The sequence below is a fragment of the Clupea harengus genome, chromosome 3, assembly GCF_900700415.2.
Source record: "Clupea harengus chromosome 3, Ch_v2.0.2, whole genome shotgun sequence".
Lineage (NCBI taxonomy): Eukaryota > Metazoa > Chordata > Actinopteri > Clupeiformes > Clupeidae > Clupea > Clupea harengus.
Window position 1 is genome coordinate 28,131,800 of NC_045154.1, and position 18,901 is coordinate 28,150,700.

Genomic DNA, 18,901 nt, shown 5'->3' on the forward strand with positions numbered 1-18,901 from the left:
TTATAGCAATCCACTCTATAGCGCAATCATTTATGCATGAGGCTAGGATTGACACATGGTCAGATATGTAAAATTCATAAATTCATAAATATGGGATTAATGGGTCTCTAAATAAATCATGTGGAAGTTTATTTTCATCTGAAGTTGGCATAAGCATATCTCGTGGAATTGTATTTTCTTTTTGACCTTCTCACTCTTTCTTTCTCTTTCTCTTTCTGTCTTGGTCTATATATCTGTGAGCTGTTTTTTTTTCTCCTTTTGTGTTTGTCCATTGCATTCCTCCCTTCTCCATCTCTCCCTCCACCCTCTTTCTCTCTCTTTCTCTTTTCCTTTCTCTTCATTTTCTCTTTCTCTCCCTCCCTCCCTGGCTGTCAGTGTTTGCCCCTCTCTCTGGCTGTCTCTGCGCTGGCAGGCAGCCTGGGGGCCTCTCACCCAGTGCCAGTGCATGCCTATAAAGGTTAATGCTAAGAATACCAGGGCCCGTGCTTAAGTGGTGGTAAATAAACCACACCTGTGGGTTGTGCCCCCACCCCCCTTGACGCCCCCCCCTGGCACGGCCCTCCCAGGAGCCTCTGCCCGCCTCGCCCACCAGGCACCGCTTGCCAGACTGGTCCCAACAAAACAAACCTCAGCACCAGTGACTCACAGCCAGGCTGAAACCTTAGAGGCTAGAGCTCGCCGGGCAGAAGCCAAAGCCACACCGTTGGCATGTCAGCATCTGAAGGGGGGTGGTGGTGGGGGGTTGGAGAGGTGAGTCGGGTGGCGGTGTCATTTCTGCTATTGAGTTGCACAGTGACACAGGAGAGGGTAGCAACTCAGGGGGAAGCTGCCCAGTTTGTGTGCCACTTCGCTTCGATGTTTGCCATCATCACTTCGACTCTCCAGTAGCGGTCGAGGTTAGAAAGAAGGGTCGCTTTGTCCATCTACCTCCATTCAAAAAAAATAACCGTGTGATTCAAAGAGCTGTAGCCATAAGACAGAGAGAGAAAGGGTGGGTGCAATAAAGGAGAATATTCACCAGGCTAGGCTTTCTATGTGTTAAATTACATAGAAGTCAGAATTACTTTCATGAAACATTTTGACAATGCTACACGAGTTGCAATTTCTATAATTTTTATTTTTAAATTACACATCTTTATGCGGCTGGTGCTACTCTCTTCCTCCCTGAGTGATAAACTTGGGGCGTGAAATGTTTGGAGGTGCTAGTGTTAACCTCTGGGGATGGGTTGACAGCCACGGACACAGCTCTGCGGGTCCATTTCTTCCAGAGTAGAGTTGTGTTTTTTTCCCTCAGTGACAGCTGTTTGTCAGGCCTGACGTGGCGGTTCACTGAGCCCTGTGACAGAATCGATGAGGCCTGCAGAGCTCGCCGCTGACATTGGAGGGCAGGCTGACTCACGTCTGCTCCTGGGCATTTGGTCAACTGATGCAGATTTCCCATGACCTCCCATGGCAAACTGACTGGCCAGTCACTTCCTTGTTGTTGTACCGTGACCTTAGAATCAGATCATGAACCCCAAAGGCTATGCGACTTTGTCTCTCTGTTGTTGAGAAGTGTAGTGTTATGATGCTGTTACATTGAAGACATAAAGCGCCTCAAGCACCTTGAGACAATTGTATTGCTTTGGCACTATATAAATAAAAATGGAATGGAATTGAATTGAATAAATGGAAGGCTGTGTAGTATGCTCAACTGGGATCGGGCTTTAGTATATCAGACGACAACCGGAAACCAGGGGGCAGATGGTGTGTTTTTTACTCAAAGGATATCGAGGGTATTTTTAGAAATCTCTGATGTTGGAAAAAAAGTGTTCTAATGCTAAATTCCTTCTTCCTGTCAATGTGATATGCTGCCATATGTTATGTTAGGCTTCCAGTGTGAAAGAGGGGGATGATCTGTAAGATAGCTGCATGGACCATCATTGGAAAGTGGAAGTGGGGAATGAGAAGTGTGTGTGTGTGTGTGTGTGTGTGTGTGTGTGTGTGTGTGTGTGTGTGTGTGAGAGTGTGTGAGTGAGTGAGTGAGTGAGTGAGTGAGTGAGTGAGTGAGTGAGTGAGTGAGTGAGTGTGTGTGTGTGTGTGTGTGTGTGTGTGTGTGTGTGTGTGTGTGAGAGTGTGAGTGTGTGTGTGTGTGTGTGTGTGTGTGAGTGTGTGAGTGAGTGAGTGAGTGTGTGTGTGAGTGTGTGTGTGTTTCTTGCATGTGAGCCAGGTTAGGTGTGGGTGACATGGCACAGCCAGCTCTAGAAGGCTTATTCTTGAGTGGTGTAATAGAGGGCACTGGTGCCCTGGCCTGTGCCAACCAGAAGCTTTGTGTCCCCTGCCACCCCGTAAACAGATGATAACAGCGAGTGTGCACCCCATCCCGCCCCCGCCTCCCTGGCTGTGCGTGGTACCTCACCCCCTGCGGTGGCTGGCGAAAGTCTTTGTGTGTGGGGGGGTGGGTGTGGAGAGGGGCTGGTAGCTGTATGAGCTGTGGTGATTAGAAGGGGATTTGCCAAAGCCCTGTGGAAAGCACCAGATGCCTGTGATTTCTACAAAGCCTCTGCTTTTGGAAGAGGCATGCGTCACTATCATTTCTCTCGTTCACTCTGTTACCTCTGTATCTCTTTCTCTCGTCCATTTCTTATTCCTCTCTCACTCTCTCTCTCTCTCTCTCTCTCTCTCTCTCTCTCTCTCTCTCCTCTCTCTCTATCTATCACCCATTCCTCAGCTCTTTGTTTACACTGGGGCCTCAGCAGTCATTGGTCAAAGTAACAGCAGTGCTTGTGATGTTTAGCCTTCGCAAACGGAGGCCCGTCCGCCATCCAGACAGTTTACAGCAGCAGCAGCTCTGTGTGTGCTTCGGAGCATTGATCTTTTCCTTCTTTGGTGAAGCAACCATCCCAGGAGAAAAGTGTCTCTTCATCTCTCCTTCCTTCTCTCTCTCTCTCTCTCTCTCTCTCTCTGTCCCCCTCCCTTCTCTCTCTCTCTTTCTCCCTCTCTCTCTCCTTCCTTCTCTCTCTCTCTCTGTCCCCCTCCTTCCCTCTCTCTATCTCTCTCTCTCTTTCTCTCTCTCTCTCTCTCTCTCGCTCTATTTCTCCCTCTCTCTCTCTCTCTGTGGGGGAGAAAAGGGGAAAGGAAGACGGCAGGAGTCTAATAGCTTTCTTTCCTCTCGTTTTCCCTCCTCCGTGTTCAGTCGAAAGACCACCATCTTCACTAAATATGGGCAGTCTCTCAGAGTAAGCTCTGGACCTGCGAGGCATGCACAGCGTGCGCAGCTCAACGTGGCCTGAGCATGAAGTCTGTTCTTCGGGCCTGTTCGTGTCGAGAGAGTGCAGATTTACTGTTAAGGGGCCTGAGTCCTAATGGAGAACCATTTTAATCAGAACTCATATCAGACAAAGAGACCTGAGTCAGTGATTCTGGGCTGATTTATTGCCTTGTCATCCCGCTACGCGCCAGCCAGCTCTCTCTGTAAGCATTCATATTACAGTTCTGGTTCTCTAAATGACCTGTAAGGTCTGAGCACCCCCCCCCCCCCCCACCCCCACACCACCACCACCTCCCTGTTTCCAGTAAGCTTGCACTTTCATGGTTTTTACTGTGTTTGTCAGTCTAATCAGTGGAAACACAACACACTGCACACTCAGCGTCTTCCATTACGCCGTTCTTTGATTATAGCGCTGAAATCCTCGCCCCTGGGGGTGGCGTACGATATGCACTGGTGGAGTCTGGTGGAGATGTCTAATGTAATGGAATCAGGTAGAGCTCCAGAGAGAGGTGAGGGTGGGGGTGAGGGTGGGGGGGGTGGGATGGAAGCCTGGACAGTCCGTGGACAGCACCGGTGGGTGGAGGAGAGGCGGAGAGGCGTCTCTTTTCCCACGACCCGCTGGGCAGGCCAGCTGGCCCTGGACACACAGCCGAGCGGAGGCTTCTATCCCAGTAATAGATTCTCTCCGGCTGAGCGCTAACCTGCTCTGGGTGTGGGCACACGCAGGCGCGCGCGCGCCCCCTTGATTGAGTGGATCTGTGACAGAGTTTTCCTTTGTTCCCTTTAATAATGTTCCTTCTCTCTCTCGCCTGTCTCTCTCACTGTTCCGCGCTGTCTATCTCCGTCTCTTTCTGTGAGTGTCTCTCGTGCTTCCACTCACTCACTCACTCTATTCCTCTACTCCCTTCTCTTCGCTGGTCCTTCTAGGCCTCTCTCCGTCTGTCCACCTGTCTTTCTGTCCACCTATCTTTCTGGCTCTTAATGTTTATAAGCTGTTACGCAGAGGGGCTAGTACTGTTGCGGTGATATGGGTTCTAAGGGTTCTAAGGGTTCCGGCCCAGAAGACGAATGTTTTATGTGTTTTAATGGTTCACTGATGTGAAAGTGTGAGCAGTTTAATAAAGGAGTAATGACCGTCTCTCTCTCTCTGTCTGTCTGTCTGTCTGTCTGTCTGTCTGTCTGTCTGTCTGTCTGTCTGTCTGTCTGCAGGCCCGTAGGAAAGAGGTGTTTCTCCAGGAGCGCTACGGCCACTTCAGTCTGACCGACCCGTTCCTGGCGCTGCAGCGGGACTTCGAGGGCGGTGCGGGCGACAAGGAGCGGCGGCCCGTCAGCACCAACCCCATGGCCATCCTGGACGCCGTCATGGCCCACTGCCGCAAGATGCAGGAGAGAATGAGCGCACAGCTCGCCGCCGCCGAGAACCGCCAGAAAAGGGTAGGGATGTGTGTGTGTGTGCGTGTGTTCATGACCGCTTATATAGGTGTATGTATGCTCGAGAGGTATCTTAATGTGTGAGTGTGTGTGTGTGTATACAGTATATGCATGTGTGTGGCTGTGCCTACGTAGGGATAAGTTCTGTGTGTGAATGTGTTTGAGCGATATTCCTCTAGTGTTCCCAGTATGTACAATAGAGGGAACACGCATCAGGATGTTTGTGACTTGGGGCTGGATGTGTATAACAGTGGCTATGAGCCTTGGGGGGTGTGTGTCCCATCCTCTCAGCTGGATCATTGGGATTAGAGAGCGACTCCACAGCCAGATGTGGCCTCTGGCTTTTGTGTTTGATTTGCCCCGTTGTTTTTTAGTCAAAAGTAGTTAGTTCAGTGTTCTCTGTGCATGGAGGGCGTGTGTGTGTGTGTGTGTGTGTGTGTGTGTGTGTGTGTGTGTGTGTGTGTGTGTGTGTGTGTGTGTGTGCGTGTGTGTGTGTAAAATAGGTAGAGGCCAGGCTGCCATCTTTCAGATTGCCCAACTTCCTCAAACCAGATTTAAGCCGCAGCTTGTACATTTTTGGGTTGTGTGCAAACCACATCACCAGGGTGTGACTCTGAGCCTCACACACAAACCACATCACCAGGGTGTGACTCTGAGCCTGTGGCTATGGGAGATGGAGTGAGCAGGAGGAGGGGGCGGGGGGGGCGGAGGAAGGCTGCCAGCTTGTGAAATCCAATGTGCAGCCCACATTGCTTCAAACCGCCCCGCACCTGCTGCCCTTCCTCCCAGAAACACCAGCGGCCCACCTAGTGTTTCTCACACGTATCCCAGCAGCCCCTCTGCCAAGCCCTGCCTCGAGTGACCCCACCGCTGCACGTTCCTCTTCAGGCCCTGCCACATGGACACCTGTAGCAGACAGACAGACAGACAGACAGACAGACAGACAGACACAGACAGGCAGACAGATAGCGACGCAGAGATACGACTGCATCTCCCTGCGCCAGTGGTCCACCTCATTGAACCCCAAAAGTGAACCGCCAGCTCTGTGAACTAACCCCCCCCCCTCCCCCCCACGTGTCACAGCCGTGCTCTGGCAGAAAAATTAGCTGACTGACCTCGCCGGTTGCCATGCGACCCTGAGCCCCCCCATACTGCCCTGTCAGCAGAGTGACCCCATTAACTTGAGCCATGGGAGATTGTCCACTAAACACCCTCCCACTGCCTATCTCTGGCCCACCACCTCACCTCACCTCTGCTGGGAGCGCTTCACAGACATGAAAATGGCTCAGCACATACAACTCCAAATATACTACAGTAATTCATCAAGAAGCTATAATAAGAAACCATAAATATGAATAGAACAATACAACTATAATAAGGTCCCATGGGGCCTTTTAGTATTGTTAGTGATTGATGGGGGATGGAGCTGTCATGTGATGTATCGGGTTATGTGTTCAGCCATCCTTCACTCCTCCTCGTCCTGTGTGATCCAACATCCATCTCTCTTCTGAGATGTTACAGTGCGTCATCCAGGCGGTATCTGTTCTCGCGCCCGGCGCTTTGAGCGTCACGCTCTTTTGTGTGGCGTGGGAGCAGCTCATCCACGCCTCCCTCCCCTTTTGTCACTGTCAGTCTCCGCGGTCCTGTCGCAGGCATGAGACGACTGAAATCCTTCCTGTTCTCAGAATAGAACCCCCCCCCCCCCCCCCAACACCACCACCACCCACCCCCACCTAGTGTGTGGTTGTTATGGTGACGTACCTACTCGTCCGAGCTCTTGTCTGTACGTGAGGAATGTCCAGCAGGGCAGCTCTGCTGATGTCTGCGAATGCAGAGTGTTCTTCAAACTATACGTTATGGCTTTCTTTCCGAGTTTGGTTATTGTGTATGTAGGCCAATCCGAGCTGCTTCTGGCGAGAGAATTGGATACGGCCCAGTTAACAGACACATTTTCAAAAAAAAGTGTTCAAATATTCACCAGGCCCTCATAAGGCTGAAGGCTGGCCGGCAAGCCGCCACTGACTCGTAAGCAGACGCCGTTGGCTCTCTCTGAGCCGAGGCTGGATGCACCTCACGGGCATAACTAATTTCTCTAGCGCCATGGATTATAGATGAATCACCGTGGATACGAGCAGAGAAAAGCCGGGAGCCGTCAGCTCGATGCTGCCACTCCACTGCTGAAGAACAGAAGTCTATTTTTTCCCTCTCTTTCTTTCATCCTCTCCTCCTTTGAGCCTATCATTTTCTCTGTCTCGTTCATTTTTCTTCTATTCATTTGCCTTTCGCTTACCTTACCTCAGCTGTCTGGTCTGTCGTTGTTCCAAAGACAGATGGCATGGCAGCAGCGTATTCTTAGTGGCCGCTGGCCTGGGATCAGCCTGGTTCGGACATCTCTGCCATGTCCCAATAAAGGGAAAGAGATTTCACTGGCTGGAATGAGAAATGCTTTTTATAAGAGCAGTGCGGTTCATGGAGGCTATCCCCCTCACTTCTCGACTCGGAGGATAATCGTTAATGAGCTTTTATGTTTGTGTGTGTTTAAGAATAGAACGGAAGTGCGCATCATTGTTGCAGAGGCGCTCCGGCAGGGAGTCACACAGAAAGCTCAGCTTGGGCTTCCGCCTGGCTGCCAATGCTAGAGCTAACAATAGCAACAAGACACAGATGCATATAGTACCTCATGGCTGACAAGTCAACGTAATTGAATCGTGCATATGAAACATAAGAGGCCATCTTTTTCTGTGTGTTTATGTGTGTTTGTGCCCTTGCAACTGTTTCTTAGCAACATTTGGCACCTGGTTTTCCTAAACTTCACTAGCATAGCTCCACGCAGGGCTAGCTTTCAGTACTCAAACTGGAGTAACACCCTCTCAGCAAGCTTGAAATGAAAGTAAGGGGAGTAGGCTCCTGACCTGCCATTTAGACATTACTTACTCTTCAGCCTACTGAAACCTTTTGACAGGGAGATCTGTTTCTCTTTTCAATTTGAACGTCATCATTTAGACCCAGGATAAGACCGCATTAAGACCCTAAGTACCACCATTTGTTATCTATCCGTGGCCATTTGGAGGATCTGATCTATGGCAGTCCATTTGAACAGGTGCATCAACCAAAAGAGGGAGACGGATAGCGTATGAATTAAAGGGGGCCAGAGAGCTGCGTATTGATTTACACATTACTGAACACTTCTTGAGTCTTAAATTCATATAGTGAGTGGGAGTGAGCGGGAGACTAATGCATCAGTCTCAGATGTGGAGTTGGGCTAACGTGTTTAGCAGATGGGTGTGTGTAGCATGTCTGCGTGCTGGATGTGTGCAGCAGGTGGGAGTGTGTAGCATGTACTTTAGACAGTCTGTCAGCACCATAGACCTTAATGCCAGTAATGTTTTTTTAAAAGGTCCTCTGTGACATGCTGTACATTAATCTATCTTATGTTTGTGTGTGTATATGTGTGTGTGTGTGTGTGTGTGTGTGTGTGTGTGTGTGTGTGTGTGTGAATACATGTCTGTATGGTCTGTGTGTGTGTGTGTGTGTGTATGTGTGTGTGTGTGTGTGTGTGCGTGTGTGTGTGTGTGTGTGTGTGTGTGTGTGTATGTGTGTGTGTGTGTGTGTATATGTGTGTGTGCTTTTATGTGTGTGTGCCTGTATGTGTGTGTGTGCCTGTATGTGTGTGTGCCTGTATGTGTGTGCTTGTATGTGTGTGTGCATGTGTATGTATGTGTGCACTTGTATGTGTGCACCTGTGTGTGTGTGTTTGTGTGTGTGTGTGCACCTTTGTGTGTGTGTGTGTGTGCAGCTGGAGCTGGAGAAGCTGCAGCTGCAGGGCCTGGAGCAGGAGCAGCGGAAGCTGTCGGCGCAGCTGAAGGACGAGCGGGAGAAGAACAAGCAGGTGGTGATGCTGCTAGTGCGCGAGTGCAAGCAACTGGCGTCGCGCGCCGCCGAGGAGGGCCACCGGGGCGAGGAGCTGACCGCGCGGCTGGAGGAGGAGGGCCGTGTCCAGGGCCGCCTGGAGGACCAGCTGGCCTCCGAGCGCCGCCGCAGCCAGCAGATGGAGGCCGAGATGGAGAAGCACCTATCCGAGTTCGACACGGAGCGCGAGCAGCTGCGGCAGAGGCTGGGCCGCGAGGAGACGCGCAGCGCCGACCTGCGCTCCGAGAGCGAGAGCCTCCGCCGGCAGCTGGAGCTGCTGAGGACCGGAGCACCGCCCGCAACTCCAGCTGCCGCCACACCTGTCCCAGCTACTCTCGTGCAGCTTAAAGCGAAGGTGGCCACCTCATCCGTGGGGGTAGGCACGGATCCCGCCAGCTGCCGGACGACCTCCTCCCAGACGGACCCCATGCCGGAGCCACCGGAGCCCCACAGGAAGGGCCCGCCACTCAGCATCCCCGCCAAACCCTCCCCTGCCGCCAACTACGCCGGCATGAGCTTGCCCAAGACGCCCAGCATTGGCCGGGGGCTGCTGCACGCCGGGGGCTCACAGGCAGAGAATGGCGGTGAGGGCCACTCGCCTGGCCCAACAGCTGTGACTGCCCCTGCGACTCCCACTCCGCCCACCGGTGTCAGCCCCCGCGTCCAGGCCGCCCGCTTCAAGTTCCAGGCCTCTCCCTCCGAACAGGACCAAAACGGCTCAGCCAACCAGAGCCCGCCCTCTCGCGACCTCTCGCCCAACAACCGGGACAACTTTGCCGCTAAGCAGCAGGCGCGCCACACTGTCACCCAGGTGCTGTCGCGTTTCACCAGCCCTCCGGCGGGTGGTGGCAGCGGGGGCGGGGGCCCCGGTGGGGGAGGCCTGCGCCCCAGTCTGCCCCACTCCGCCTCGGAAGGGGGCCCGTTCCCCGGCCGCCTGGGCCACCCACAGATCGGAATCAAGGCGCCCACGGCGGCACGCATCGACCGCGGCAACCCGCCGCCCATCCCGCCCAAAAAGCCGGGCCTCTCGCAGACACCGTCCCCTCCGCACCCGCCCATCAAGGTGGTCGCCGACGGCAGCAGTAGTCGGTCGCCAGGCGGCGGCCTGGTGGGGGGCGTGCTGCCGGGCAAGCCGGGCGCCCCCACGCCACAGCTGCCGCCCAAGCCAGCCCTGGAGCTGGGGGGCGCGGTGCCAGCCCTGACGGCTTCTCAGGTGGGTGCGCCTTGCACGGGCTGGCCGGCATCCGCATGTTCCGGAGAGTGTCCCCCTGCCACCATCAACATCACCTCCACCACCACCTCCTCCTCCTCCTCCTCCTCCTCCACCTCCGCTGCCATTGTTCGTAGCCCCTCCATAATCCCTGCTAGTGCTCCACCCCGTAGCCCCCGTGACCCGGGCAGCCCCCTGGCAACAGCATCAGGTAAAAGGCGACTCTGCTCTCCCCCCGCCTCTCCTCTCTCTGCTCCAGTCTCGCTCTCTCCACTCACCCCTGGTCAGGTTAGACAGACAGCTGCAAAGAAGCAGGAAGGATGACGTGCTGAGAGGAACAGAAAGCCCATGGTCCCCAGTGTCCAGTTAGCCAGTCATCCAGTTGGGTCATTGGGTCAGGTTCTCATCCACTCCAGTAGTTCTACCCATCAACACTTAGGCAGCAGTGTGTTGGGGAAAGGAAAGGCAGTAACATCAAGTCAAGTCATCCTACAGCCAGTACATAGGAAGTTGTAGCTTAGCCCAAATCCATAGTGCTTAGTTGGCCACCTCAAGCGGAAGTCCTGAAACTAATGGATAGGGTTGATGTTCTCCTGGGTCTGACTGACATAATAACCCTTTTCCGCTCTGAAGCTGATGCCAGAGGCTGCTCTCTCCCTTTCCTCCTTCCACCCTGCCATGGTCCTGTTGCATGCCGTCCTCTACCCCCCCGCCCCTCCAATCTTTATCTCCCTCTTCTCCTCACACCCCCATCCTCCCATCTCCTACACTAACACATTCCCACTGTGGGTCTGACTGCCCACACCCTAACCCTACACTCCATCGTGCCTCCATTGTCTGTGTCCCGGCACAAACCCCTCCACTTTCCAGCAGCACCCGAGACCCGTGAGTTGATGCCTGCCCACGGTGACAACCAAACAGTCACCGTGGAAGTCATTGTGTTTGGAGGTTTTTCTCTGCTGTGTGGTGGTTTCCCTTTGTTTGGTGTTTGTGAGGTGGGGCTGTGTGTGTGTCTTTTGCATGTGTATGACTGCCTGGATGTGTTTTGGTCAGCTTTGACGACTTACCGAAAACTGTCCGCTCCTTGCTTGGGGCACTCCCTGACAACAACACAAAAAAAAAGTCTGGCTTTCCCCTTCTGTTATGTGCAGCGGTGGCAACTCCCTTGAGATGCAGTGAAATTAGAATTCATTTCCAAGGACGTTCACTTTCTCACACAGAGGGCCAAGATCTTATGGAGGACACAGTGTGTCAAAAAATAACACCACCCACGCCACGACTCGTGACACATCCTGCTGTTTGTCTTCCCCACGCCCAAACTCTAGTCTTAAAGCCTGTGGAAAATCTGCCCTGAATTCATATCTAGGTTTCTCCCTCGTCTTTGACAGGAACAGAATCACCTGTGTGGCTCCTCAGACAGTCACTGAGTGCCAAGTATTCCTCCAGACTCCAGATATAGGATGTCACTTTCACTAATGCACCTAGAGACCTCCATGTGCAGTCAAGATGTCACCCTATCTGTCACAGCTAAATGTGTTTAAAAACAAAAAGCTAAAACGAGGCTTCTCCTCTTCTTCCTCCTCCTCCTCCTCCTCCTCCTCCTCCTCCTCCTCCTCCTCCTTTTCCCTCCCCTCTCGTTTTTCCAGTCTTTCGGTGAAAGCTGCATTCTGAGGGTCCTTTGCTCTCTCTGCTGTCAGCTCGATGCGTTTAAATCTCGGTGCCCTAAAAGCACTCGTGAGCTTCCTCTCTCTCTGTCTCGCTCACCAGCTCACAGCTAGTCCACTAAGGCTAACCCCACCACTCTACTAACAGAGATCAAATCAGACCAACTCTCAAGGACACCAACAGCTTTAAAAATGAATTTCGATGACATGGATAGCGTTCCAACATAGAGCAGCCCAGAACAGTTTGGACTCATCAGTCATCCCTGCACTCAACTCATTTCAAACTCCTTTGATCTCATTTCCACTGGTTTCAGCTTCCTGTCAATCACTTGTGATGCATTCAAAGTTATTTTCGCAATTTGCCATTGAAATCATCTAGACTTTCAATAATCAAGAGTTCTTTTTTGCTCTAACCCTGACTGATATGCAAGCGTGTATTCATTTTGACATTTGCACTGATCTGAATGAATAGTTAATATGTCGCTAACTTCAGGTTTGTACCTGACAGTGGGACTGATTGACCGGTGCTTTGACTTTGATTTTGAACAGAGCACCTGTGCCCCACTTCCCATCTCACCTGCCTCCCTGGCCCCGGGCCATAGCCCCTGTGCCATAGCCCCTGTGCCATAGCCCCTGTGCCATAGCCTCACATCCTCAGGCCTGGCACATAAGCCTGTGGGCCTTGCGCAGTTATACGACCAAAGGTGTACAAGGTGTGTCTATTAAATAATGAGACCGTCATTGGTGACGAGTTTTCTTCATTACAGTTGACTCCCGGCATTCGTCTCATTATGTAATAGCCACGCCTGGTATGTGAGTTGAGAATGTGAGTGTCTGAGGCGTTTGAGTAGAACATGTGTGTCACAGGTGCTCGTCAGTTACCAACTGGCAATTTGTTTTGTGTTTGTTTGTGTCAAAAGATGTTCTCTCTTGTGACGCTCTGTAGATAATACATGGGTCTATGGAGCATTAGAGACCACCCACTATCTTAAGTATGTGTTAAAGGAGAGTATACTTCTTATTTATCTAAATCCTTATTTCTGCCAGTTCTGCCAAAAGCCCTATGAAATCTCGTAGAAACCGCTGGAATAGTGTACATCCATTGCAATAGAGCAGTGTATGTTTCTGGGTAGTCATGGCAAAGAGAACACATTTTGGCACGGCACGCACAGCACTGACCCCCCCCACGATAACCGTCTTTAACCGTGACTTTAACTCTCAGGCTGGTGTCCCTCCATAGTCCCCCCGCTAACCTGCGGTGACCCCGTCCCCCTGGACGACGGGCCCACCCTCCTCCTCCAAGCTGCTTCCCAGGGAAATGTCACTTTATTGTCAATGCTGCTTAACCGAGATCCAATGACGGACATGCGTCACCTCCAACAAGACCGAAACTCTGCCTTATTCTCTGCTGCTCGAAATGGACACACAGGTACACGTACACACATACACACATACACACACACACACACGCTGGAGAACACATTTTCTGATCTTAACTATGATTAGCACAAATGATTCCTATCAAGTGCTCGATACATCATTCTTCATTATTTATATTTAGAGTCATAATCTATAAGTATATCTATATGTAAATGTTATTTACGCAAGCGAAACTGAAGCACGGTAGCTCCATCCATTCATTAAAATGGGAATGAAATGTGCATCAGGAGGATCATTCCTAGAGTGAGATGCTCATTACTGTTGAGTGTATTGATTTATTAGTGTGATGAAATGCCTGAGCTCTCTCTGTGTGTGTGTGTGTGTGTGTGTGTGTGTGTGTGTGTGTGTGTGTGTGTGTGGTGTGTGTGTGTGTGTGTGACTGTCCTGTGTGTGTGTGTGTGTGTGTGTGTGTGTGTGTGTGTGTGTGTGTGTGTGTGTGTGTGTGTGACTGTCCTGTGTGCTGCGCTGCTCTCCCCTCAGACTGCGTTACGCTGCTGCTGAGCTCAGGGGCGTCTGCCAACGCTCCAGATGAAAACGGATTCCTGTCTTTACACACCGCTGCTGCGCACGGCCATCACGAGTGGGTGCAACACACACACACACACACACACCACACACACACACACACACACACACACACACACGTCCTCATCCTCCAAGTCTCTGCGTCTTTTACTCTCCTCTCTGTGGGATGTCTGATGGGTTCAATTACTTAGGTCCCCTTGGGTGTCATAGTTGTTTTATCATTCTGTAAAACTTGATACTGATGCTGCTGCTACAAATGACTGCTGGTTCAGATGTTGTCTTCAGGATCATGTGCTTAATGACTGCTGGTTCAGAGGTTGTCTTCAGGATGATGTGCTTAATGACTGCTGATTCAGAGGTTGTCTTCAGGATGATGTGCTTTGCTCACCACTGAAAGCCTCAGGTCATCAGGACCTTAGAGTTCTTTTCAAGCTGTTACTGAAGACATAATTACTGTACGCTGATGTTGCAAACAGCCTGTGTCTATGTCCTGTGGCACAAATGATGGATTTAAACTGATACTAAAAGAGAAACTAACCAGTTTGAATGTGCGTTTGTATTTGTGTGTGTGCGTCTATCTGTAGGTGCGTAGAGGTGCTGGCGCGCTACACAACTGACGTTGACCATGCGGGGGTGGCGGGGGAGACCCCTCTCTACCTGGCGAGTGTGAACGGGAGCGTGGAGTGTGTGAGAATCCTGCTGGACGCGGGCGCTGATCACACACACACCACCAACGTAAGCACCGTCACGTTCCACTGCGCAATAAAGTCCCCATGTGCCGTTTCGAAGTTTGAGTTTGGCCCCCGTGACCTTGTCATCACCCCACCCCGGGATAATGAAGTGGTCTGTTACCATGGCAACTGTGGCAGCGAGCCTCTCAACGAAGCTGTTGTGTTGCCAGAGTGTTATTGGGCTACGCTCGCAGTATAATTATGCCCTCTATTTTAGCAGTGCTTGATAGCTCCTTGGAGTCCTGGAATGGCGTTTGATTTCTCAGGCTAGAGTGTCATGCATTGGATTGTTTGTGTGCATTTCAGTGCCTTATCAAAGTCATTTGTCTGAAAAGTTGTATCTGTTTATGTTGTCAGGGTGTATTTGTGTGTGTGTATATACATGTGTGCTATACACAGTTCTTTATTGTATATTTGTGCTTGTGTTTTTTCGGCGTGTCTGTGTTTATCTATGTGTGTCTGTGTCTGTCTTTGTCTTTTGTCTGTGTGTGTGTGTGCATCTGTGTTTGTGCTTGTGCTTGTTGTTATGTGTGTGCTAATTGCGCGGTGCGGCCCACAGGACAGCTGCACGGCCCTGCATGCAGCGGTCAGCTCGGGACACGTGGGCACGCTTCAGCTGCTCCTGTGCCACCCAGGGCCCAAGCAGAGACGGGACGACCCCCAAACCACCACCCACCCCCACCCTCACCCCCACCCCCACCCGCTCGCCACACTCCTCAATCAGCCCAACAGAGACGGCTGGACCGCCGCCCATATCGCCGCTGCCAGGGGCTTCAAGGTGAGGAGGTCACGCACACACACACCCACACACACACACACACACACACACACACACACACACACACACACACACACAAACAAATGAACTCGCTAACCCCTAATAGCAAAACGTATCTATCAAGAAATACAGTATGCATAGTCACAAATTCAGAAGACAGCATAACAAAGTTAGCACATAAGCACGTGAGGCCTCTGTCACTGAGGCATAGATACAGCCTACTTCTGCATACTTAAGAGTGGTGCTTGTGCGACTGTTTTGGGACAGGATTGCCTGGGAGTATTGTGTGCCCACAGTCAACAGGACATCGAGACGAGGGACAAATGCAACCGCACCATCCATGATGTGGCCACAGACGACTGCAAGGACCTTCTGGAGAATCTTTGTGAGTCTGTGTGTGTGTGTGTGTGTGTGTGTGTGTGTGTGTGTGTGTGTGTGTGTGTGTGTGTGTGTGTGTGTGTGTGTGTATTTTGCTTGTTTATCCGATGTCCTGCCATATCAGCCCCCCCTGCAGTGTTCCACTTTCTAGAATATTCTTCCTCTGTCTGACACACCATTGTGTGGTGCTCAGACTCGACTCCAACATCAATCTCCCTAATAGGTAGCGTGTCAGTGCCATGGGCCGACCTTATTTTTCTCCCCAAAAATCCTGAACTAGAACCACCACCGAGTGTGGCATTACAGTTCTCTGACTCCTACCTAAACTCGGAGGTAGTGTCGTGTCACGTCACATCTAGCACTCTGTTCTACACTCATCTTCTGACCCTTTGCCCTCTTTCTGACCTGGCCAGACTCGTACCGGGTCGCCGTGCAGGTGCACACGGGCCTCAGTGAGCGCCTCTGCCCCCTGGACCTGCTGGAGGACGGCCCTGTTGTCGGCATGGTAACGGTCCAGCGTCACACGCGCTGGGACGAGCTGGGCCAAAGTCTGAATGACCTGCTGACCAATCACCTCCAGCTGCTGTGCAAGGGGTGGGACCACTGGGAGGGCCCGGCTGTGACGGACGCTCCACTAGGCCTTTCACCTGACAGCATGGCCTCAGTGACCATCGGTAAGGGGCTCACCCACCACCTTATTGAAATGACAAAGAATCCTGCTCATAACTCTACATAGCTCTTCATAGCTCTACATAACCTCAGAATGGGCCCAGCTGTGAACAAAACACATGTAACACGCTGTGTGAACTCCAGAGTTCATGGGATACCCATTAAAAACAGTTTTATATTATTGTAAACTATACATATTTATTGTAAAGAAAGACACGTATACGATGTCATTTTCTTGTAAACAACACAGTCCTTACCTCACAAGTTGTCATAATTATCTTGAACCGTAAGAAAAACCATAAGTGGTTGAGGCGGACCGGAAAAAAGCAATTCTCCCAGAGCTTGAGGGCTGTGAGTGGTAAACGATCCTGCAAACAACATGCACAGACACAGACACACACACACACACACACACACTTGTATTCACAGCAGCACAGACGTCGCTACCTATTTTGGGACAGCCCAGCTGCTGCTTCCCTGACGGCCAGTGGCCACAGCGAAGCTCTCATTTCCCCCCGTGTCAGCGTTTTCAACCAGCAACAGAGAGAGTTAGGGAGAGGGCGAGAGAGAAAGAGAGAGAGATGGTGAAGAGAGAGAGAGAGATCGGGAAGAGAGAGAGATGGGGAAGAGAGAGAGAGATCGGGAAGAGAGAGAGTTAGGGAGAGAGATGAGCCTGAACTTGACCTGCATGTTTATATGATTCATGGTTGAAAAGTATGAATGACTCCAGTGCCAAGGAGCTACAGTATGTGGTGGCGGCAGGTCAGCACTTAAGAACTAGAAACTGGCCTGAACGGTGAAGCAACCACACACACACACACACACACACACACACACACACACAAACACACACACACACACACGTACACACACACACAAACACACACACACACACACACACACACGCACACACACACACGTACACACACACACAAACACACACACACACACACACACACACACACACACACGTACACACACACACAAACACACACACACACACACACACACACACGTACACATTCTACAAGTAGGCAAACACTGTCAGCAAAAGGTATATATGACTATCTGACACCAACACAAACCCGCTCCCTCTTTATCTCTCTCACACATTTGATATACTTTGATTGATTCCACAATACCAGTCAGATTTCACCAGGAATCCAATTTTATGAATAGTCCAGCAAATGTAAGCAGTTCAACAGTCCATTAAGGGGTTCACCATTCAAGGGTGAAAGAAAACGTCGTCTCTTCCAAATAAACACGCTTCTTATAGTAAGTCCACATACCGCCCGTCTGTGAACGTGACCTTAGCTGCCAAAAACTGGGACAACATCAGCTGACATTTGCATCTCAGTGGCAGTAATCAGAGCCTGGTATTTTAAGATTCAGGATCTCCTCAGTGAAGATGGCATTACTGTAGATGGTGTGTGATATGGGGGGGTTGACTGGACCAGTTGTGCACATTTTCAACTCTGAATCTCCAGAACAGTCTGCCTTCATGTTCTAGGCTGGAGCAGGATTGGCTAATGGGTCCTCCGTCACTGCATCAGAGACCTCTATTGATCGAAAATGTGAGGTTCACTTTAGTTCAGTGTCTGTTCTTCTGCAGAGGTCACTTACGTAGATCTGGCCAGTCTGACTACACACTGAACCCCTGTGCTTGTCCATTCAACTTCCCATTGGCTTTTCTTTTAAAAACACACACACACACACACACACACACACACACAACACACACACACACACACACACACACACACACACACAGTAGCACACGTACACACACACACACACACACACATACACACACATACACACACACACACACACACACACACACACACACACAGTAGCACACACACAGTAGCACACACACATGCATTCACACACGTACACACATACACACACACAAGCCACATTAGACACAGGCACTTGGTGTGGCTCGGGGCCCGGGGTTTTGTCCAACCCTGTCACTGGCCAGGCGTGGGGAGGTGCTCAGTGGGACAGCAGCCTAATTGAGCTTGGCCCGGCCACAGGGATATCATGCCCTCAGCCACGCTGGAAAATAAAGTCTGCCACCAGCCCGCTTCCCACCTCTCCCTTTCTCGCTCTCCTTCTCTCTCTCTCTCTCTCTCTCTCTCTCTCTCTCTCTCTGTCCCTCTCTCTCTCTCAATCTCTCTGTCCCTCTCTCTCTCTCCCTCCCGCTCTCTCCTCTTTTTCCCTCTCTGTCCTCTTTTTCCCTCTCTGTCCTCCTCTCTCTCCCTCTCCCTTTATCTTCCTCTCTCTCTCTCTTTCTCTTTCTCTCACCCTCTCTACTCTTCTCTCTCTTTCCCTCTTTCCCTCTCTCCTCCTCTTTGTAATATCCAAACAGACCCAGTTTAACCCCCCCCTTTCAGTGTGTTCCCCTGCATGTCACCCCAGTCAACACACCCCCCCCCCCCCTTTTTTTTTGGCACCACATTTGAATCGTTTCTCTCCGCCCCTCTGCTCCCCTTAGCAACCCTCTCTCCGCCCACTTTAACTTCCTCTCATGCAGTGTTCTCTGCTCCAGCGAGCGAGCGTTCTTGAGAGTTTGCCTCGTTGCGTGTTGTGTGTTTGTGGTCTCGGGGACCATTAGGGGAATGCAAACCCCAAACTGCAGGTGGCTTCTCTCTCCCTCTGAAAAGCAGACAAGGGGAGCCCCTCTGCCTCTGCAGTCAAGGTTAAATCATTTGAAATCTTTTTGAGGTGTTTCCCTTTTTTTCTGACATGATAGGATTGGGAGTGATGGGGAAGATGAAGAAGGAGCAGCGGGGTGCAGGAATGCATTATGGATGAGGAGAGAGGAGAGAGGAGAGAGGAGAGAGGAGAGAGGGGAGAGGGGAGAGGAGAGAGGAGAGAGGAGAGAGGGGAGAGGGGAGAGGAGAGAGGAGA

The 18,901-nt window shown here is 51.3% G+C and overlaps 1 protein-coding gene across 1 annotated transcript in view; it reads left to right on the forward strand.

The window, feature by feature from the left end:
• The window catches only part of cttnbp2 (cortactin binding protein 2), a 45,635-nt gene that overhangs the window by 17,282 nt on the left and 9,452 nt on the right, over positions 1 to 18,901 (forward strand). Inside the window, exons 3-10 of the mRNA XM_031565251.2 lie at positions 4,460 to 4,684; positions 8,478 to 10,011; positions 12,687 to 12,893; positions 13,385 to 13,484; positions 14,014 to 14,164; positions 14,720 to 14,938; positions 15,206 to 15,323; positions 15,730 to 15,990. Coding sequence (XP_031421111.1) covers positions 4,460 to 4,684; positions 8,478 to 10,011; positions 12,687 to 12,893; positions 13,385 to 13,484; positions 14,014 to 14,164; positions 14,720 to 14,938; positions 15,206 to 15,323; positions 15,730 to 15,990 — 2,815 coding nt within the window. The remainder of the gene's footprint in view (positions 1 to 4,459; positions 4,685 to 8,477; positions 10,012 to 12,686; positions 12,894 to 13,384; positions 13,485 to 14,013; positions 14,165 to 14,719; positions 14,939 to 15,205; positions 15,324 to 15,729; positions 15,991 to 18,901) is intronic.